Source organism: Ambystoma mexicanum, chromosome 2q, assembly GCF_040938575.1.
Source record: "Ambystoma mexicanum isolate Mex_15411 chromosome 2q, UKY_AmexF1_1, whole genome shotgun sequence".
In the NCBI taxonomy this organism is placed as follows: Eukaryota; Metazoa; Chordata; class Amphibia; order Caudata; family Ambystomatidae; genus Ambystoma; species Ambystoma mexicanum.
Genome location: NC_090924.1, coordinates 124,824,102 through 124,842,106, shown reverse-complemented (window position 1 = coordinate 124,842,106; position 18,005 = coordinate 124,824,102). Strand labels below are relative to the sequence as shown.

The 18,005-nt window shown below is 45.5% G+C and overlaps 1 protein-coding gene across 1 annotated transcript in view; it reads right to left on the bottom strand.

The window, feature by feature from the left end:
• Positions 1-18,005, bottom strand: part of PMM2 (phosphomannomutase 2) — a 288,090-nt gene that overhangs the window by 46,821 nt on the left and 223,264 nt on the right. The window contains exons 6-7 of the mRNA XM_069647046.1: positions 16,286-16,361; positions 10,311-10,426 (exon numbers count right to left, since the gene is read on the bottom strand). Coding sequence (XP_069503147.1) covers positions 10,311-10,426; positions 16,286-16,361 — 192 coding nt within the window. The remainder of the gene's footprint in view (positions 1-10,310; positions 10,427-16,285; positions 16,362-18,005) is intronic.

Sequence of the window (18,005 nt, the reverse complement as noted above, 5' to 3'; positions counted from 1 at the left end):
GGAGCGGATCTGGAACTCTCAGAGAGCTGTTCCCCGGTGGATGACTGAGGGATGCGTAGAAAAGGCAGGCAGTAACCTTGGGCAACTGTCTTCAATGCCCAAGCATCTGACGTAATAGCCTGCCATTCCGTCAGATGTGGAGTTAACCTGCCCCCTACTGGTGTTTTGTGAAGAGAGTCCTCAGAGCGGTTTGGAGGCGGCTGATGCAGATGCCGAGGGTAAAGAGGCACCTGCTGCTGCGGCTTTTGTGTTTTTACCCCGTCCACCTCGGGTGAATTTCTTCTGACCCCTTTGAACTGGCTGTTCTCAGCCCTTTCCGAATGCGGAATAGAAGCGAAAGGACTTACCTCTCCAAGAGGTTCCTGAGGGGCGATATGGTGTCTGACGGATTGCAGCTCCTAAGGATTATGCTGCTGCCTTTGATGTTTGTAGTTTTTCTAAACTGTCATCCGCCTTCACACCAAACAAAGAAGAGCCGTCAAAGGGCATATTCAAGAGTCTGCTTTGCAAATCTGGAGCAAAACCAGACTTTCGCAACCAAGCAAATCTCCTGGTTGTTGTACTTGCTGCCATGGCCCTGCTGATACTGTGAGCAGAATCGATGCCAGTCTGAAGGGATTCGCACATTGCGTCCTTACCATCCTTAATGATGTTGAGAAACGCTTCCCTTTCTTCTCCCTCCGGGAGGCAGTCAGCCGCTGATGAAGCACACTCCCAAATGTGTGGTTGAACCTTGCGAGCGTACAAGTACCATTGATGGATTTCAACGCCATGCTACATGCGGAAAATACTTTCTTGGCCATAGAGTCATATCTCTTATCATCCCTGTCCTGTGGAACAGTAGGGTAAGCCGATTTACTACCTGCTGAAGTAGCTGCCTGAACAACCAGACTCTCCGGAGTTGGGTGTTTGGATAAATATTCAGGGTCAGCAGAAGACACCCGATATTTAGCTGATAATTTTTGGTTAACTGCCGGGATTACTTCAGGTGTTTCCCAGTTTGCCAATATTCTCCTTTGTAATGCCGCATGAAATGGCACCACAGGATCCTCCTGTGGACCTTTGCCCAAGATGTCTGTGAGGTTGTCTTGCTGAAAAGCAGGTGAGGGTGTGGACCATCCCATAAACTCTATTATCCTTGCCATCAAGGTTCTATAACGGGTTTTCAGAATGCTCCCCTGGGTCTGGTGTGGCAAATTCCACTTCTGGGGAAGTGTCCAACCCACGTGCTTCCTGTAGGGTTTCATGGAGGTCTTTCAACCTACCTTCCTCAGAGGTAAATTCCTCTGGTGCAGGAGTTGCAGATCCCTGCAACTCAAAAGGTCTTTCCTGATCCGAATCCTCCCCTTCTTCATAAATAGAAGATAAGACCCTGGAGTGGTCAGGTCTTGAAAATGGTATAAATCCCATTTCCAGAGCAGAAGGAGCCCAATTTGTCACGATTGGCTGAGAAAACGTCGCTATCGTCGACGCAGACGTTAAAGGCTTCGAAGCCATCGAAAAAGGCGTCGAGAAAGGTGGTAGAGGCCTCGATGAACTCGAGAGTATCGGGATTCTACTCGAGGTTGTCGACGACATTCTCGTGCTCGAGGCTCTGGGTATGGCCACTGGCAGTGAGGTGGCTGTGGGTTTATCCTTTCTCGGCGTCGAAGACGGCATCGACTCGACTGACCTGTGCTTCGAAGAACCCTTCGATAACGGCGTAGACGACGCCGATCTATGTGTCGAAGGGATCTTAGACGACGCAACTTTGCCTTTACTCGAGGGTTCGTGACGCTCTCGAGTGGCTTCTTTCACGGGTACTGTGACTCGCGGCTTTTTGATTTTTCGGGTCTTTCACCCAGGGTATCACCCTCAGCAGTCTTCGAGGCGGTCGAGGCCGCTTTCTCGAAGACGCTTAGCATCTTTTTCCTGAATTCCTCCCACTCAGCCTGAGAGCTATGTTTTGTGGGGCAGGAGACCCTTTTTGGGGAAACGGAAGACGAAGACGAGGAAGGGGATCTTCGACGTCTCCTTTTTGAATGCTTAGATCTCGAAGAGTGATGGGAACTGCTTTGAGACCTAGAACGAGAATGTCTTTTGTGATGGCGAGGAGACGAATGTCTCGACTCCGCCGAGGAAACTTTCAAAGAAGTTTTAACTGCCTTACCTCTCTCGAGCTTCCCCTTACGCTCCTTCAAGGCTTTCGCCGTCATGGACATGCAGTCCTCGCACTCTGAACAATGGTGCTCGATTCCCAGGCACCACAAACAGATCCTGTGAAGATCCGTCAACATTTTCTTTCCACAGTCTCGACATTTTTTGAAGCCGGACCGTGGAGTCGTCAGTTTGGGTGAGGAAGCCATCGAGTACGAGTTGGTATTCACGAGGACTATATTGATATATTTGACTGAAGAACTGAGCAACGATATTCCGAGGCCCCACGAAGTGCAGAAAAACGGAACTGAGCAACGGACGCTGCGCGAGTCTATATAAAGGTGGTGACGTCGGCACCGATACGGAGGCCGTCGAGGGACATCGGCTCGAGGGACGTCGACGTGCAGCGCCCTCTGCTGAAAAAATGTTTCCGAGGCCAGCAAGCTGGGAGATGATCTATCAAAGATAAGGAATACATCGGAGGACACAAGCCCTTCGAAATAGGGATTATCGAAATCATCTCAACACTCATGACAACAAAGCGAAAATGCATGGAAACGGTTGGTGGCAGGGGTTTGCAACCCTTGACTCTACAGAGGTTTTGGACTACTATTCTTAACAGTTCTAGGCAGTCCATGGTGAGAGATCACAAGTGTCTTAGTGCAGAACATCTGAAGAGCGGCAGGTTGCACACTCCTTGTTTATGGTAAGAGTACGGGTAGTACAGCTCAAAGGCAATGCACTAGACGACGCAGAGCAACACCAGGTTCAAATCCCAGGTCCGCGCTTAGAAACCGCTTTGGTATTAAGCACGTTATAAATAACCAATTATAATTATGAGAGTTGTTTCAGTTACTGGGGGCAAGGCCGCCAAACATCCATCATTTCACCCCTTTCCACATTTATAAACTACTTGGTTTCAATTTATTACTTAAAACATCCTGGTAATAGCCAGAGATTCTGATCTTCTAATAATCAGAAAGATAATGTAATGATAACAATAATAGGTTTTTACATAGTGCATCATGCCAGTTTCTGCTGCTTCTAAATGCTGCAATAATACATTAGATTATAACTGGTAGCTGGACCTGTGGCACTGGGGATTAATGCACCCATTACAGGCACCTGGGTTTGGTCTCAAGGTCACAGGTTTAAATCCCGGCAGACCCACTCAGTTCTACATCCATCAAAATCCCATAATAGAAGTACAGTGGAGTTAATTAACAATAAGCATTTGCTATTCAGCGCCAAGAAACCTCAGCGGAATGTGTGTTTCACAAAGTGCACCAGTTATAGTTCAATTTAATGGTAAGGACAGCTCATCACAAACAAGTACACAGAAAAGGCCCTACCCATGGACATGTGCCCGCATTTCCTGTAGACATGCACTTAAATATGCCAAATAGGAACGGAGACCCTACATATGGCCTTATACCTTTATGGAACAGAACTATCTCATGTACTTTTTTTTAAAAAGCACATACTGGCATATAGAGGAAACTCTTCAGTTAGTTCTAGTAAGTGGACTCAGGGGGCTCGTTCCCTTAGCGCGGTGGAAGGCCTAGTGGAGATATTTAAAGAGGCTGTATAACTGGCAGTTTGTCGGGACACACTTTATGGGAATCATGTGAAATACACAGACCAATCGAGTTTTTACATTTCCTCCTGGAAACCATCCCCACGTGAAGCCAGGCCATAGTAGAAGGTCAACCTGGGCAAAGCGTGATTGAACATTAACTTGCCAAACATCTCCATTAAGGAGTCCATGAGAGATTGGATGCCAAGGTCTTCATAAGGTCCGGTTGGTCTTCTTGTAGTTTGCCACCATCTACATTAACAGAAATAAAAATTGCTGTAAAGTTATTCACCAGGTTTTGAAATGTTGGGCTGGTGTCACAAGCGAGGAGGGAAGAGAACATGTGACAAACCTCTGAAGCCTTATAATGGCTCTGTCCTTCGGGGAAGACTTAAAATGACAACGGGATGTACAATAAACATAAGATAGCCTTCTTGGCAGCTTTATACAGATGGTCCGCAGCTAAACCATCTGGGCCATTAGGATATCCCCTCCCCCCCCCCCCTTCTGATTTTCTCCCTCTTTAGTCCTGCTTTGGCTTTCCTGGGTCTGAATCCTAACCTTTGTCCTAGAGTACATTTTCCTCCTGCTTGGGACCCTGAATCAGGAGTAGGGTGAGAAGAACTCCAAAGGAAAACGAAGGCAGCGCAAGTAATATAAACATTTGCATTGATATGCTAGGACTTCACCAGTGGCTGGCAGCGTTACCGAACAGCATGGCATCGACCTACCGAATCTTGGAACATTCCAGTGTGTGACCACTGGAGGATGCGCTGGCCCCTCTCAGGCCTACAAGCCATCATCTAAAACACAAGAACAGGAAAACAGGGGTCCAGGATGATGGAATAACTGGATTTGACACAAATGGCTTTTAGTGTCCTGCTTAGAAGCCCAAGTGTTTCATTTAGTCAATGAGTAGTTTGGGTTGTCAACCCCCAAAGACCGTCATTCTGTGTGCTCTCAGTCCATGATGTTAAGGTGTCCCAATGTGCTTCTTTCCGTTCTTTGGTGACTTGTGTATGCAAGTAAGGACTTCATGAGAATGATGGAAACATATTTTAACCAATTTGTACTTTGGGAAGACCACGTTCCTCAAGCGCACCTTGCCCTGTAGACACTTTCAGTAGATTTGCTGTGATGACAGGGCAAGAGCTGATACTTTCACCCCCTTCCCCTGGCGATACCTCCAATCGGTCTGGACAGGATTCCCTTAATAGGGTGCTTTTCAGGTTGCAGAAATGGTGTACCCCAAGCGAAGGGCCACTTTCTGTCTGAGTGCCCTCCAGGCACCTCCAACCTTCTATAAAGCTCAAGTGCCTACCGAGCACCAGCCTCAGCAGGGTTTCAGTACAATAGTTTCTCCTTCTCTTGAAATCTGGGCTGCAGTAGCCAGACAGCTAATCAAGCAACTACTTCGCAGCTTCAGGCTCACTAGCCCCCACAGGCATGTCTCTCTAAACCAGAGAGGTCGGAACTATTTGGATCAGCCACCTCCTAATCTCTCCTCACAGTTTTTGCAACAAATCCACCCTCTGTCTGTAATGCCTCAACGTTCACGCCACTTACGCTTGATACGGAGGGCCGGGAATTAAGTGTCTCAATAATGGCAGCGATTGGTTGGGCCTTTCTAACCTTAACTGGGGGTCAGTGTATAGACATGAGTTGTGCAGCTCAAACTCCCTTGGCTGGGTTTCTCTTCTCCTCCCCGTTGATGCTGTGTGTTGGCCATATCACCATGGGCCTAGATCTTAAAAATGCAGTTTGCGATCTTTACTATGGTGGTTTGGCAGACCCGCACTACAGCTCCCTGTGCTGTGGGTGCCTGCATTTCCCCTTTGGTAAGCTTTTGCTGCTGCGCATGCGGTTCACGCCTCAATGTTTTCAATCCTAACCCCTGGGGTTCCCAGTGCTGGGTTCACCAACAAGATTGACAGGTTTCTTCCCAAATAGCGTCCATTCGTTTGCTCTACAGTGCGATAGACATGTGTTTTTGTTCCCACTGCGTGGGATGCGCTCGAGGGGATCGCTGCCAGCTTGACCAAAACCTCCTGGTACTTCGGCACTGTAGATGACCGCCCACAGGTTCTTGGGAGAAAACAATGTTTTGTTATTTTACACCCGGAACAGGGCAAGTATAGATTTCTGCAAACTGCCATGTGGGGTGTACTACTTTTAAGACTTGCAAGTATATCAGAAGATGCGCTCATATGCTTGCGGTTTTGTGCCACACAGATTTGCAACTTGTTATTCATGAGGGGCATTGCATTTTCAGTTCAGCCAGAAAGACAGTGACATCCTCATCTTCCATGTTTTCATGACACTCTAATCCGGTCATCTTTTTTTGCCTTGCACTCTGGGATTTGTAGTCCTAGATTTACAATGGCAGAAGCAAACCAACAAGTCACAACATGCAAAGCAAGAACAAGACTGGATCAGCATCCAAGCAGAATGGCATGTGTACTTGGGAGTAGGCACAGTTTGAAGGAAGGGGGGGGGGTACATTTTTAAATGCAGATGACCATCTCCCCCTTTTCATGTCGGCGCTTGGGTCCGGCAGAGGCCCCATTGGACCTCAGTGGGAAGCTTGGGGTAAGCGCTCTACACCCTTGGTCAGTATGCCACTTATGCAGCACCTGCTGCAGAGCCACCATCTCATGAGACAAGGCTGTGAGAAGCCAATGGGCACTAAGAGCGGGTAAACTGTGGAGGCGAGAGGGTACCACGGCACAGCAAAAAAGGACCCGGCAAGTGCGTCTTTGGCAAGATGTATAATACAATGCATCCCTGGGTTAGGAGCACAAGGAGGCAGGGCTCAGCCCACATTCTTGTGTGCGTTGGCCAGAAACTCAGGTCACGCTCACACCAGCCACTTCTGATCTCGACTCGACTCATCCAGCTCGGGATAAGAATACCCATCATCAGAGACCAACTCAGGATTGAGAGATGCCAAGAAGGGGCACAGATCGTTTCTCCAGTGAAAATCGGCTCACCTGGGCACAGTCACTGGATTCTGAAACGAGGCAAGAGAGTTTGCAGGGAATGCAAATGAGAGAAAATATACATTGGCCCAGGGAAACGGCACACCTCGCCTAAAGACTGTAAAAAACGAATTGGTATGGGGCGTCGTTCTTTCAATTTCAGCAGTTTTAAGGCGAGATGGACAAGCTTGCTCCCACCTTACACCAGGGTGAACTTTCCAAGTTGCAAACTATTATCTTGGCAGAACGGTCACTAATAAGCGTGGTTTGTTTAGCGACCAGTAATTTTCATTCTATTTTCCTTGATTGCCGTTTTGTATTGATTGATGGAAACATTTTATTTCCAAATAGAATCTGATTTGACAGACGCTTTATTGAAAACCACTGTAGACCACAAAAGACTCCTGTTTAATATTCACCCTGCCCAAGAATATAATGGATGATGCTCAGGTAGCCTTTCCGTGAAGACTATCTTCAGCTTCTAAGAGATGAGGGAGGTGTGCAAATGCCAGTTACTGGATTATGCAAAACTAGCACCAATGAGGGTGCCTTGCTGCTTTGCATAAAAATCAACATTTTGGAACACAAGAATGACCACAGATCTTTATAGTTGGCAAACCGGTCTGTGGTTAAAGCATTATATGTTTGAATAACTATGTACAAAAAGCACACTGAGCTTGGTGCTCCTTTTTTTTTTCTGAACACGCCAACATTGAAGTGTTTGTAACCCTGAACCATATCCACCCATTCAGTCACAAATTAAATTTGAGGATAAATTGGCTGCGACATTCGTCACTCCAGTGAGGTCTGAGGAGCATCCTGCATTTCCGAAGATAACGCGTCTCCCCACAGAAGCAGAGCCTTGCAGAATTTTAAAAAGCAGGGGAAAGGTCTTAAGGGAAGGAGGATGGTTATGTGCACACCAATCCGTCAATGCACCGACATCATTGTAGATTTATATCTATAGGATTTAGAAATCGCTACCTGAAAACCATGATGGTTTCTCTTGAAGAGTAACCTTGCCCTTGAGAAAAGCAGTTAAGGAAAGATTTGCCAGAAGGACATACATGGAACTAACTCTTCCGACAGAGTAACTAAGTAGCACAAAGTTAGAAATGCAAGGCTACACCCACGTCTAAATAAAGAGCTGATAAACTAGGGCAAGACCAGATTTTAGTTACCATTACACTGAAGTAAAAAGGAATGAAATAAATGCATTTGGGACACCATTCTTGAATCTTTGGATCACTGGGATTAGGGCGCAAGAGCCATCATAAAGGGACACCTTGAAAACTCAGTAAGGCAGTCAGCTTTTAATTAGAAATCAAAGTGCAAAACCTAGAACCCATATACATGGCAACATGCCCAATTCCATTCCAGAGCTGCTAGTTCAGCCCCAGTTTTTACTTTACATTATGAGAGTTTTAATCCTGGTTTCCACATCATAAATCAAGGACTGCAAATCCCGTTATGCAAAGTCAAAACCAGTATTGGGCGAGCACCTCCCGACTGGAAAGGGACATGTTTGCATGCATGCAGTTCTATATGCTTTGTATATTGAGAATATTGGTACCCACTGATCAATGTTAAAATGTCGTGCAGCTTCCAAGGTGGATGAGGTCACTCACCCGATTGAAAATATTGGTCTGCAAATCCCTTTGCTTTAGGGACAACGCAGTCAGATGTAAATTGGACAGATTAAGTTGCAAAGCCTGCAACATCTGTGGCTACATGTCAGGGGATCTGAATGAGTGAGAAGAATGTTTGAGTAGCCAATATCCTTGGTGAATTGTTAGAAATCCTACGATAGCCTTGGCCAAACCACCAGACGGGATAAGGGATAACCGGAAAAGAGGAGCAATATCACATATGTGGTAAGGTCCTGTGAACAAGAAATACTGACCTTAAGAGTGAACGTGCTGGGGAAACAGATTCTGTCAAGGGCTCAAAATAGGCCATTTCAGTCCTGCTTCTACAATTGGAAAAAAACATTAGCAAAGCTTTCTCAGGAACTTTTACTCTTTTAGATGGGCATCATTGATCAAGATTCGATCCCTGGCACTGTCAACACCAAATGTTTACTTGGTTCCAGTAAATGACTGTAAATGATTATCACAGTCCATTTCATTCACTGTAATTAAATACGCATCTAGGTAAAAGATGGCAGCCATCCCTGCCACTCAGACAGTCAAAGGAAAAACCATAATGGCCGACAGCCCTCATATGAGCTTAGGCCAGACCCTTAACATCACACAATACTGGGCACATGGCCAAACCAGAGTCACAAGACATATTAGAAGACTTACGAGAAAGTGTGCTTGTGTTTGATGCACTTGGATTCTGGACTTTGATTTCTGGTGTATAGTATTTTTTGATGACTTGTGATGTTCGTTTTCTCTTTTTGTTTAGATTTTTCTATATTGTGATATGATGAATATGTTCACTGGTTAATTTTTTGTATGCAAGAGTGAGAGCTTATCTGTCGTGTTTTACAATGATGAATATTGTGGTTATATGAGGTTGAATAAATCTAACCTGTTTATGAGACCTAGTCCCAAATCCTGTATTACCGGATTGCGGAGGCAATTAGGCTTTTGAATAATTTTTTACAGATTTGTTTTTTTCAATTGATCTCATATGACACCACTTGTTTTATTATAGTTAACAAACCAGAGTCAGACCAGGACCTGAAGTCCAGGAGCAGCCAATATTTCCAGTCAACTTCGAAGGGGTGAAGGAACTGGCCGTTAAAAAGCAGCCATTCCAGACAGGGTTTTGTCAGCCGAGGGAGAGCTGCCATGGAAGACCGCAGATCATGCGAGACCCAATGTAGTTGACTTTGTATGCACAGGTGCCAAAGGAAATTTGAGAAGGTAGGGGGGGGAGGGGGTACTGAGCAGAAAGGACAGGGCTTACCTGGTAAGAAACATATTGCATTTATGCAGAAAAGGAAGTGGAGTCAATGACGGAGAGAGGAAATCATTTGGAGATATTTAGTTGTGAAGAAAGCTACTGCTGTGCAATGTGCAAAGAAGTTTATTGAACTTATTGAAGATAGTATCTTGAGAAAAGGAAAGCATAGACAGGTTACAAACACAGGTACTTGAAGTGGGCAGGGGGATTTAGAGTTAAGAAAAGAGCAGGTGGTTGGTTTGGAGTCACAACAGAGGGCTACAGTCTGAGAATGAGGGAAGGGCTATCATCTGGAAAGAGTCAGAAAACAATATTACATAAGGGAGAGAATACAAAAAAGGGAGATAACGGATACAGCGTTATGTAAGAAGGTGAAGCATAACTACTTGAACGGGAAGAAGAGTAACACTGCTGAAGGCAGCGAGGCAGGTACCAGAGAAGAGAGAACGGCGAGGGAGTAGTAGAGAGACTAGAAGGGAAGAAACCATTAGTGAGTGGGCAGGGGTTTACTGCATTCAGTATTTTCCCCTTCAAGGAGTATTTCATTAAAGCCACCAGCAATTGCCAGTCAGTGGTCTTTTCACCACCCGTTTTGCAATATGGCCCACATACCGTATTTTAAAGGCATGCCGTGATCTGGACATAATACATTGATATTTATCAGTGAAAAATGAGAAAATCTGGCTATACAGTAATGCCATACATACCGGCATTGTTTTATCACCAAAGAAATAGATTGTCTCATATCCTTCATCAGCAAGAATTCCCAAACAGTATCTTTTGTCCCAGCCGTCTGGAAAGACATCAATGCTTATCTGGCCTCCTGCAAAAGAAAGACATCATTGGTGCGACAGGGGTTACGCTGGCATCAGTGCTGCAGAGGCTTCATGCAAAAAGAGGGGCTTTCATAGAACTAACAGGAGACTGCAAACCACAGGATGTGGCTTCCCAAGCGCATGCGCTCAGATCTTTGAGCAACACCACATTAGCATCAACATATTAATTAAACATTTTGCTTAGTAAGTGAATCATTCATCCAAATGCCAGATTCGGAGAAATTGATTAAGTTTCCATCTTCAACTCAATATCATATCAGGCAATAATGAGTCTGGCATACATAGCCAAAGTGCTCCAAACTCCCAGCTATGCCAAAGAATGTACAAGATATAAAATAAATGCACATGGTTCCAAAAACGGTTCACTCGAAGACTCCGGTTTGGATCTGCGACTATTGGTCAACAAAAGCAATAAAGCGGACATCCCCAAACTCACTTTTCATAATTTAATGATTTTTTGTTATTGGCAAATAAATGTTAAGGCGTGATCCACATTCATTTTGTCATCTTTGCCTTCACCTGGGCAGGTCCTGCTAGGATGTACTGAAATTTGCTCTGCAGTGGTTCAGTACGAAGCACATGTTTACAAATACTATTCAGGTCATTCATGGATTAGGGGTCAATCAGACTTCGTTTGATTCAAATTAAGATTCAATGACTTCAATATTTAATTAGCAGTCAATTGAAAATTAAATGTATAGTAGGGGCAAATAAAATACACATTTTGGGAATTTTAAAAAAAAACAGTTAATTTAGGGGAGTCAGCACTCGAAAGAGAAAGTAAAACCGGTGTGAGGGTGAAATGACAAAGACATGGTGAAGAAAACGAGAAAGCAAAAGAGAAATTCAGCACGTTAAAACTAGAGAATGTCGTCTCAACGGAAATTCTGTTCAGACAATGAGCAAAAGCACCCTGAACATCCTATTTTGAAAGAGCCCAAAGAAATACACGGGGGTCAGTGTTCGGTAGATACAGCGGGTTGGGTCGAGGGACGGCCATTGATGTTGAACCCCCTCATAAATGCAAACGGAAGTGGGTGGTAGAAAACGTGCACAATTAAAATTCTAAAATTCCAAGATACCCAATTGGAAGTATCATGGCTCCTAGTACAACTGTGCTAGAAAGAATTTGATGGGTATGTGTTTCAATTCCATCCAAGTGAGAAGACCATTTACATATTATTCTAACTCTAAGCAGTTTAAAATAAATACTTTTCCAAGTTGGGTTTCATAACGTGACATTTGATCACCTGGCTTGGACATGCGAGTTCTGTAATCCAGCAGACCCACCTTCACAAACTATTATTTGCAAAGATGAATAATAACGGGATATAAAACTCTATGGTTCACCTTACACTGTAAGGGTGTTTACAAAGTGGCCACTCCTCTCTAGTGCTCCTCAGTTGTCATTACAAGTCAATATTCAATAAAAATTAAATTAATTGAAAAATGTAGACTATGGTAAATAGGAAAAAGATTGGTTTGCTCAAATATATTTAGAGATGGCACACAACCCTAAAAACCCCCTTTCAATTGTGTGGAACTCGCGTGGGCAAACTGCCCTTCCTGTACATACATATTTTTAGGGTAAACAATGTACTGCTTTATGTGTTCAATGATCCATACTGGGAAGCAGAATCTCTTATTTTAATGCCAGCGCACATCACTTGGTACATTTAACAAATATGGCACATTATCACACACAATTTGTCTCTGTATTAAGGCCTCATCGGGAGTTGGCCGGAGCGGCAGAAATGTGGCGATAACGCATTACCGCTCTGCTCAATCTCGAGGTTGGGCGGAAAAAGCTCCAGCTTTGAGCTGGAAGTAAATCTCCAGCTTTCTGCCTATTTTTGGCGCAATTAACACCAGCGTCATTACTGCCGGCGGTAATAGCACCGAAAAACCCCATCGTTTCCAATGGACCAAATGGGAATGACTAGGTAAGTCACCAAGAAAACCAAGGATATCAAATGAAGTTTGAAACGCATAAGCCCAACTTACTCCTCATCCCTGCCCGATTGCCTCATCCGTTTCGGCCAATAACCACCTCCTTATTCTCCTCAGAAATATATCAAGTAAGACTACTAATTAGCTTCCTAGCCATCTGCCCTCCATGCCCTTCTCCCCACCTCCACTTGCTGCTTCTCCATCCACTCTGCTGCCTTTCCCACCCTCTACACCACAGAAAGGTCACAAATCGTTTAGGCTGTAACGCATGGTGTGCTTCTGTGGAACCCAGCAGCGCACATGCCCTCAAAAAACTAGAATCCCAGACCTGCTTCTACCTCTTTCCTCGCTTCAACCTCTGTTGCATCCAAGATCTTCCCTACCTGCAAGAATATTACTACTGTCCTACCCAGTCTCTAAAGCCCACCTGCTGACTAGGATGAACCCGTCAACTAGCTGCTGACCTAGATAACCCTTGCAGCTAGCAGCCAGTTTCTCTCCTTGCTCAGTAGTATGGAATTGTTGGATGCGTAGTGTTCAATCGTACCACTTCCCACCAACAGCTTAACCTCATCTGCAACCTGCTCAAATCTGGATTCTGCAGTTGGCACTCCATGGAAAAGGCACTCTGACATGACTCAAATGTTCTCATCTTCACCAAATTCTCCTCGATTCTCGTCACCCATGTATCCAAGGCCCCTTACACTACCGAAGGGCAAGTCTCTTCTCCTTATCCTGGCTAACATTGGCATCCACAACTCAGACCTATACTGGACTACCTCCTACCTAACAAACTGGTCCTTTTCCAGTTGCAGGAAGCAGCTCCATTCCCCTCCTCCTTACCTGTAGCTGATCCTCAAGGGTCTATTCTCGGCCCACTCTTCTTCCTGTATTACACCTGTGTCGACTAAGTCCGCTCTCCTCTTCGATTCTCTGCAGTCCTTTCCCCTGATCATCACCTGTTCTCCTAATGCTTGCAACCATGTGGCCATCTTTGACAGCAGACTAAAGCATCAGAAAGGTATTACCTCCACTGTGGCCAGATTAAACTTTCTCAATTTTCATGGTCTCTGCATATACCACAATACCAAAACCTTGGTCTCCCCTCTGGTCCTTGGCCGTCGGAATCACTGGTTAGTTTGTTGAGTCTTCTCGACTTTGCAACTTGCAAGCTCTACAGCCTCCCGCGCTCCTCTCCTACCTATGCTCACGAACTCCACGCTGGAAGCATCTCTAGCGCCCCTGCTTCAAGTTCCTCCTCCAGTTTACTATCCCAGCGCAGGCTCTTTTTTTCCCCTTTTCTTTGCCCCCCTTGTGCACCACCCCTGAAACTGCCTCTCTCACCAGCCACCAGATCCGGCCACCCACCATAAGCTAAATACCAAGTCTCTCTCCCACCCTTACAAAACTGCATTAAAACACTTATCTAAGGAAGGTGCATAAAAGCCTGCAGTAGTCATCTCTCCATCTCAGTCCCAGTTCTCACCTGCATTATACTCAAGAGCGCAAAAAGTACTCAATGTATCCAATATCTGTGGCTGAAAATAGCATTCATAATCTACATTGGTATCCCATTCAGCATTGACACATGTAATCCTCACTTCTTGACCAAATCCTCAACCCCATCATCTTTGACGTCACCCTTGGTAAAGCACCCTCCATGGGTTTACGCTGCTCTCTGTCATGGGGCACAGCGTTTCTGGTAGAAGCGCACAATGCTTATTCAATGAATATAAAAATAAATAAAACAAAACCTGTGTAAGGTGCTGCTACCATATGCCAGATACAGACTCAAATGTCCCAATAATGCCATCATATACATGTATGTATATGATTTATCAAGGGTGAACCAAGCTGGGGAGAAACAAAGTGCTGTGTAAAGGGGCACCCAGGGGGATTACAAATAGATGGTAGGGGTAGCCGAGATGGGTTGGGGGTTCCAGAGGGAGCTTCAAAGCTTTGTGGAGCCATCATTGATTAGGGAGATGTTCTTCACAGGGTAGGGTGTTCAGGTACTTCCTGAAGTGTAGGATGGCGGGTGACAGTCATATGCATTGGTAGCTTGTTCAAGAGACAAGTTGCATGGCAGTAAAAGGCTGGTTTCCTGCATTTCACTACAGCAGGTCTTCGTTTCCAGTCTGGCGACGTCGTAGCTTCTGTGATGTGCTGGCTTCCAGCTATGGGGAGTTTCTCTGCTAAGTAGAGTGGGGTTTTAGGCTAGACTTCTTTGTAGGTGATTCAGGCGTCATATGCCTGCAAAGTCACCATAGGTAGGCTACAGCCTTGCAGATGCTACCATCATAAGCCAAGTGCAGTCTCAAAAGCCCCAGGAATACCATCATTGACTGCTAATCCAAGATTTGTAAGGTATAGCCTTGCATGGCATTGCCATTGTATGCCAATTGAAGCCTTAAATTCCAAATACCCTCACAGGCATATCAAAGTATTTCAAGCCTCTTGCCGGGGAGATGAATACTCACAGGGCTCTAGCCATTTATTTAAAGCCCTCCCGGTCCAGTTAAACAGTTTTTCTGCACCTAAGAGGTTATACAAATTAAAAGAAAATATGAAGTAAAACTAACTAGCCAAGAGTGTGCTTTCCAGCGTACAGGAGGCCCCAAATAGTAAGGTCTAAGAGGGCAGTCAGGAGTGAAGAAAGCGGGGGAGGGGGCCCAGGGAGCGAGGGAAGCAGTGGGGAGGGGGTCGGCAGGGAGCGAGGCAAGCCGGGAAGCAGGGGGCGGCAGGGAGCGAGGGAAGCAGGGGGGCGCGAGAAGCAGGGGGGGCAAGGGCCGCGAGAAGCAAGGGGCGGCAAGGGCCGCGAGAAGCAAGGGGCGGCAAGGGCCGCGAGAAGCAAGGGGCGAGAGCAGCAAAGGGCCCAAGAAGCAAGGGGCACGAGAAGCAAAGGGCGGCAAGGGGCACGAGAAGCAAAGGGTGGCAAGGGGCACGAGAAGCAAAGGGTGGCAAGGGGCACGAGAAGCAAAGGGCGGCAAGGGGCACGAGAAGCAAGGGGGCAAGAGAAGCAGGGGGCATACAGACATGAAAAATGCAACACTTACTGGCTGCCATAGGAGGCCACAAGGTACAGCCAGATTGTGAACATGCAAGATCTGAATGACTGGAGCATAGGTTAATAGCATGTGGTGCCTATCTCCTGTTGTGATGTGGGCCGCCAAGGTCTGTGCCATAAGGCTCGTCTTGAGAGTAGAAGAATAGGTACTCACTGGCAGATATTTAAGCTATCCATCAATGCCATTTTCCCCACTACCACTCTACACAGTGTCTCACACCAGGTAGGGGCTAAAGCCCACCTATGAACCAAAACCCAACTAGGGGGCAGCGTGTTTTCCTCTAACGAGTACAGGCTGGAAATAGGGTATTGTCCCCACTAATGTGGCTAAAAAAAAAAAAATTGACAAAGCATGGCAATGTCCTTAAAGAGTACTGCTAAGTGAACATTTAATTTCAAGTAAAAAATTTGGCAATAATTAGGGGTTTGGGGACAGGGGAATGTCAACCCAGCAAATAGCATAATGTGAAGAGGCACTCTCGTCGACACCGGAAATGTCCCCATCTCTCGAACTCTTCATATTCCGACCTCAAAGTTAAACTATTCTGGAAAGTACCAGAAATCTGGCAGGTGCCCTGTCTCTTCTACTTTGTTCTCTTTCTTACACTGCTCATATTCTCTCCCACCTCTACATTCCCTCGTCCATCTCCATTTGCCAGGCTCCTGCTTTTCTTGAAATGTAGAGCCTAAAGGCAATGGAGTTTGTTGTGTGCGCCTTACAGATTAATAAACAAACATTTGACCCCAATGAAACAAGGGAGCAGTAGATACCCAGCACACATCCTCTCATTAAGCAACCTGTAGGTAAGTATTAAAAAAGTGTAAATACCTATGGAAAACGTGATGCCCTTTCCCGCAAATTCTTTTCGTAGATCCTCAACAAACTTCTCTCTGATGTGCTCAGTCTGTGGAAAATAAAGCGGGTGGAACAAATAAGAAAACAGGATTTCAGGGTACAGAAAATGTACGCTACAGTAGAAGGATCAATTTACTACAGCAATTTGAAACCAAGGTTTAGAGTGCAGCTCAAAAATGGATATACCCGAGATTAGCTCATTTGTACAAATATTGAAAGTGTGTCATTCTGCCAATATGTAAAATTTGTTAGGCCTGAGCGGAACCATTAAAAAAATATGTTGGAGGGCAATGGTTCAAATAATTCTCACCAGTGACTGATATTCTCGTTAGCTTCCCTTGAGTCCAGCAAAGGGTCACCAAACTGTGCCAATTTCTAAAGGCAAATTTGGAAGTTTGGAAATTCTCAACAGGGATCTGCTATTTGTATCAGCTGCCTAAACCCTAAAACTACAACAAACTAGTACATTGACGAAGAAAAGCATTCATCATGTCCATGATTCTAATTTGTTTAGGGCGCACCTTTGATGCTGGGGCTACAGATGGCGTTGATCATGGTCCGTTCAAACAGGAAAACGACCCCACAAAGTCCCAACCCAATTTCTGGGTTGCTTTGGGTTATTGCTTGTACTTTGTCTCAAATAGCAACCGTTGGCTCTGTTGGATACAAGTGCTCTGAGAGTTTGATGCATCTACTCCTGTGCGTCTGGTCTACGCAGACGCTCTGCAGGAAGACCTTCCTGGAACCAGGAAAGCCTTGAGGACTTCTGTCTCAGCAGTGCCCCCCAGTTTAAGGAACGGGTTTGTTGGTTCTCTCCAGACGGGAGAAATCTAGTGGCTCCTCATAATAGCAGCGCTTCCTTAGGGATTCCTCGTCGGGTTGGCTACTTATTCAGTGCTTTGGGACTTATCTACAAGTTCAAGAAGCTAAGGAAGGGGCAACTGTTTCCTGTTGCAGGATTTAATTAATTCCAACTTTTGGCAGCCACCAAACCACTAGGGTGCTGTCGCTGTCGGCTTTTACTGGCTTCTTCATAGGTTTTTCCAAAAGGTTTGGATTCAGGCCATTATTAAAAAGGTATGATCTGGTTCTGGAATGTGTAGCCCTCACCCTACAAAGAGGCAGTAGCCATGACCACATATCGCCCCCACCTGTATGATAATCACTCGCGCAGGAAAATTGTGCAGTCGCAGGACTGGATTTACACAGGCCCACCTCCAGGGTACAGAAAGGTGCAACCTACTCCAATTAAAAAATAAATAAAATGACTGCCACCAACTATTGCCCCTAACCAATGAGCTATCAAGAGACTTGGACAGGCATCAGGGAACAAAAGAAATTACCCACCATGCAGACCAAGGCAGATTCTGTTCTATGACATTTTGCTCTAAAGCCCGATTGTGAGACCTCAAAGAATCCATGCTCATCCAAGCCTTTTTCTAGCCCGCTTGGGTTCCAGCTCAATGCTCCCAGATTTGCTCCCTTGTTGCAGTGGCAGTCCATATTAATTCATGTTCACACACAATTCCTCCTCTTCCGCCCTTCCTGCGTACCATCAGCACTTCTGAAGATCCTAGAGTCAGCAAGCGGTATTTCAAAAGAATTTTTGGTATAACCTATCTGTCTTCTCTCCTGCTAGGATTTATCTTTTTTCATCCTAGTCTTACCACATAGACAACTTAAGTGCCATATT